The sequence below is a fragment of the Penaeus monodon genome, chromosome 38 (assembly GCF_015228065.2).
Source record: "Penaeus monodon isolate SGIC_2016 chromosome 38, NSTDA_Pmon_1, whole genome shotgun sequence".
Taxonomy (NCBI): Eukaryota; Metazoa; Arthropoda; class Malacostraca; order Decapoda; family Penaeidae; genus Penaeus; species Penaeus monodon.
The window spans coordinates 25,170,064-25,173,691 of NC_051423.1; the positions used below are offsets into that span (position 1 = coordinate 25,170,064).

Consider the following 3,628-nt stretch of genomic DNA (forward strand, 5'->3'; position numbering starts at 1 on the left):
TTAAGTACGACAAGGTAGCTGTGATCGACTGTCGGCTGGTTCCTATTCAGTCAAGTGCGTATTTCCTCTAAACTCTGAAGAAAGAAAATTACATTTATTAAGTTCTTTGCCAGTTTAATCTTATAATGCGGGTAATATTTCTAAATACATTGTATTGCTAAAAAGACTAGTATTAGAATACTTATCAAACCTACAGTTCGTATTTTGTCTTTACTGAAGTGTCATATATTTCCTTAGGAGGAAAATGGAAACGCATGTGTGTAATTACTATACAAATAACTACTTTATATCTCTATGCTCCTCATTGGTGCTTTCTCTAACAAAAGCCACCAGTCTGCTTGAAGCCTTTCAAGCGTGTGACAATACCATCGCTGCAACAACCGCTAGTTCTGCCCCAACTGGAACCAACACCGGAACCTTCATTCCAACTGGAACCAATTTTGGAACTTCTGTTCCAACTGAAACTTTCATTCCAACTGGAACCAATATTCCAACTGGAACCAACACGGGAACCTTCATTCCAACTGAAACCTTCATTCCAACTGGAACCAACACCGGAACCTTCATTCCAACTGGAACCAACACAGGAACCTTCATTCCAACTGGAACCAATATTCCAACTGGAACCTTCATTCCAACTGAAACCTTCATTCCAACTGAAACCTACATTCCAACTGGAACCAACACCGGAACCTTCATTCCAACTGGAACCAATATTCCAACTGGAACCAACACAGGAACCTTCATTCCAACTGGAACCAATATTCCAACTGGAACCAACACAGGAACCTTCATTCCAACTGGAACCAACACAGGAACCTTCATTCCAACTGAAACCTTCATTCCAACTGGAACCAACACAGGAACCTTCATTCCAACTGAAACCTTCATTCCAACTGGAACCAACACGGGAACCTTCATTCCAACTGGAACCAACACGGGAACCTTCATTCCAACTGGAACCAACACAGGAACTTCTGTTCCAACTGAAACCAATATTCCAACTGCAACCAACATAGGAACCTTCATTCCAACTGCAACCAACATAGGAACCTTCTTTCCAACTGCAACCCACATTCCAACTGCAACCAGCACTGCAACCTCTGTTCCATCCGAGGCCACCACCTCCAAGGCTGCCTCTACAGCGGAAGACGCCATCGCCTGCGAGCACAAGGAGACGAGCCCCTCAACCCCGGCGCCTCCAGCGACCACCACTGCTCTGCCGCCGACGACCACCACGACCCCACCGCCGACGACCACCGCCCACGTGTGCCCCGAGGGATGGCTCCTGAACGCGGGGTCGTGCTACCACCTCAGCTCCTCTGCGGGCGCCTGGGAGGAAGGGAGGGCCTACTGCAGCGACAATGGCGGGGCGTACGTCAAGATTTCCAGCGAAGAGGAATGGGAATTTGTCAAGAGTAAGGTTTACTTCCTTTTTTATGTATTGTTTGGAAATCCTGGCTTCGCAGAGATAGCGTCTAGGAATTTTGACTAATATCAGTTGGACTGTTCGTTTGCAGGCCTCTTGTCCGCAACCACGTGGATTGGCCTCCATGACCACGCCACCGAGGGAAGCTTCCTCTGGGATGCCGACGACTCGGCGCCGGTGTACACAAAGTGAGTCACGCACACACACACACACACACACACACACACACACACACACACACACACACACACACACACACACACACACATATATACATAGATATTTAGATATAGACCCACATACACGCACACACACCCTCTTGCAGCGTAAAAAACAAATGCTTGTATTGTTAATTCTCCCCTCAATAGATGGCACTCTAATGAACCCAACGACGCAAACGGCGGCGAGGACTGCGTGGAAATGGACGAGAGTAAAGACTTCCAGTGGAACGACCAAACTTGCTCCGATGTGAGACAGTAAGTGTTTTGCGTCAGCTAGAAAGAGGGAATCCAAGAAAAAGAATATCAGTTTGCACGATGGGTGTGAGTAAAATATTACGCATGTAAAGGAGACCATGTGGATACAGAACCAATAGATTAAGAACTAAGGATTTGTTATTTTTCAGTGAGTATATTACACATGACATGTTTTAACTATGCTGCAAGTAAATCATGTATTTGTCATGCAACACAAAAAGCAAATTTAAAGCCTAATATTTTTTCCCTCTTAGGTTCGTTTGCGAGATGAACCCCACAATTCTCTATGGATAAGCTAACGTCAGCGAACAAATCCAACGGCAGATGTAGGAGCTAACTCGAAGATATTTTATATTGCCAGCCGCAACCAAACAGTCAGTTGCTTTAGATTTCGAACATACAGAGTCAGTCAAAGAAGCCGCAATTAAAGTAGTGAACAATAGTGTTATATCGAATTAACGAGAAAAGATGTAACGCAGCTATAACACATGTAATAGATGATGTTTATAATGTAGTGGAGCTACGGGAGTGTCCATAATATTACATGAGGTGTTATTACGATGGCGTAAACAGTATGAACATAAATAAAATTATGGCGTTAAAGGATTATTATTTTTTTTCTTTTATCCCTACTTCATAAGACCAAAATCTTCCAGATTTATACAAAATGCCATTAAAGCTGTTGCTGTGCATGACTGCTTTTATCGTCTACTGTGTCTCACATCTCCTCATTCGTGGTAAAAGTATCAGTCAGAACGATATGAGGTAGAGTTTCCATAACTTACAAGGGAAAACAGAAATTGTGCAGCAGACAGACTCTAGTTCCAGCCCCGACACCAGGTGCAGTGCGCTTGCAACGTTCATGCAAAACTCAGTAACAGATGGAAAGTAGAAGGCAGAAAGGTTGGCCATGAACTGGTCGCTTAGCAACTTCAACAGCAGTAAATGATATATACACTTCTTAGACAACCCAACAATGTCTAAAATGTATTTTAGTGCATCCGGTCTCTCTCTGTATTTCTCTTCCTACTCTCATTCAGTATTTCTGTATCTGTCGAAAAAAACTAATACATCAGTATAATAGTTCCCCTTGTGGCTTGTAATACATTTCATAAATCATTATCTTTTATTTATCCACTTGGTTCATTCCCTTCAGATTTTAACACACACACACACACACACACACACACACACACACACACACACACACACACACACACACACACACACACACACACACACACACACACACACACACACACACGCACACATGTATATGTAGATATAAATATATGTATTTCCATGATAGATGTTCCACGGAGGAAACGGATTCTTATTATAAACGGGAAGACCAGGACAGCAGGAAACCACATCAAGCGCATTTTCTTTATTAAGCTTTCGGATATTAACAACTGTGTCCATCATCAGAATCTGCATATACAAGAGAAACACATTTGTAAAAACTATGTATATTAATACTGAATATATAATTACAACAAAATAAGAAAAACAAAATACAACGGCAACACATATTTTAAAAGTAAAACTCGGGAGAAAATACTAAACAATGAAACAAATTAAGATGTTTTGCTTACGATTATTCTCCATGAGTGGAAAGTGGAGCATGTGACTGTCATGTTGACGTAACGACAATTTGCAGAAATTTGAATGCCGGGATGTCAGTGAGTGAGGGTGTGTGTGTGTGGGGGGGGGGGGGTAACAT

The 3,628-nt window shown here is 42.6% G+C and overlaps 1 protein-coding gene across 2 annotated transcripts in view; it reads left to right on the forward strand.

The window, feature by feature from the left end:
- LOC119597046 (mucin-2-like) overlaps positions 1-2,514 on the forward strand; it is a 3,566-nt gene extending 1,052 nt beyond the window's left edge. Inside the window, exons 3-8 of one of the 2 annotated variants that reach the window (XM_037946482.1) lie at positions 1-54; positions 327-469; positions 668-1,418; positions 1,521-1,617; positions 1,798-1,905; positions 2,160-2,514. The exon at positions 1-54 is cut by the window's left edge and continues 67 nt beyond it. In XM_037946482.1, the coding sequence (XP_037802410.1) occupies positions 1-54; positions 327-469; positions 668-1,418; positions 1,521-1,617; positions 1,798-1,905; positions 2,160-2,199 (1,193 nt within the window). In that variant the 3' untranslated portion in view covers positions 2,200-2,514. The remainder of the gene's footprint in view (positions 55-326; positions 470-667; positions 1,419-1,520; positions 1,618-1,797; positions 1,906-2,159) is intronic. The other variant, XM_037946483.1, reaches the window with a different exon arrangement.
- Positions 2,515-3,628: the final 1,114 nt, after the last annotated feature.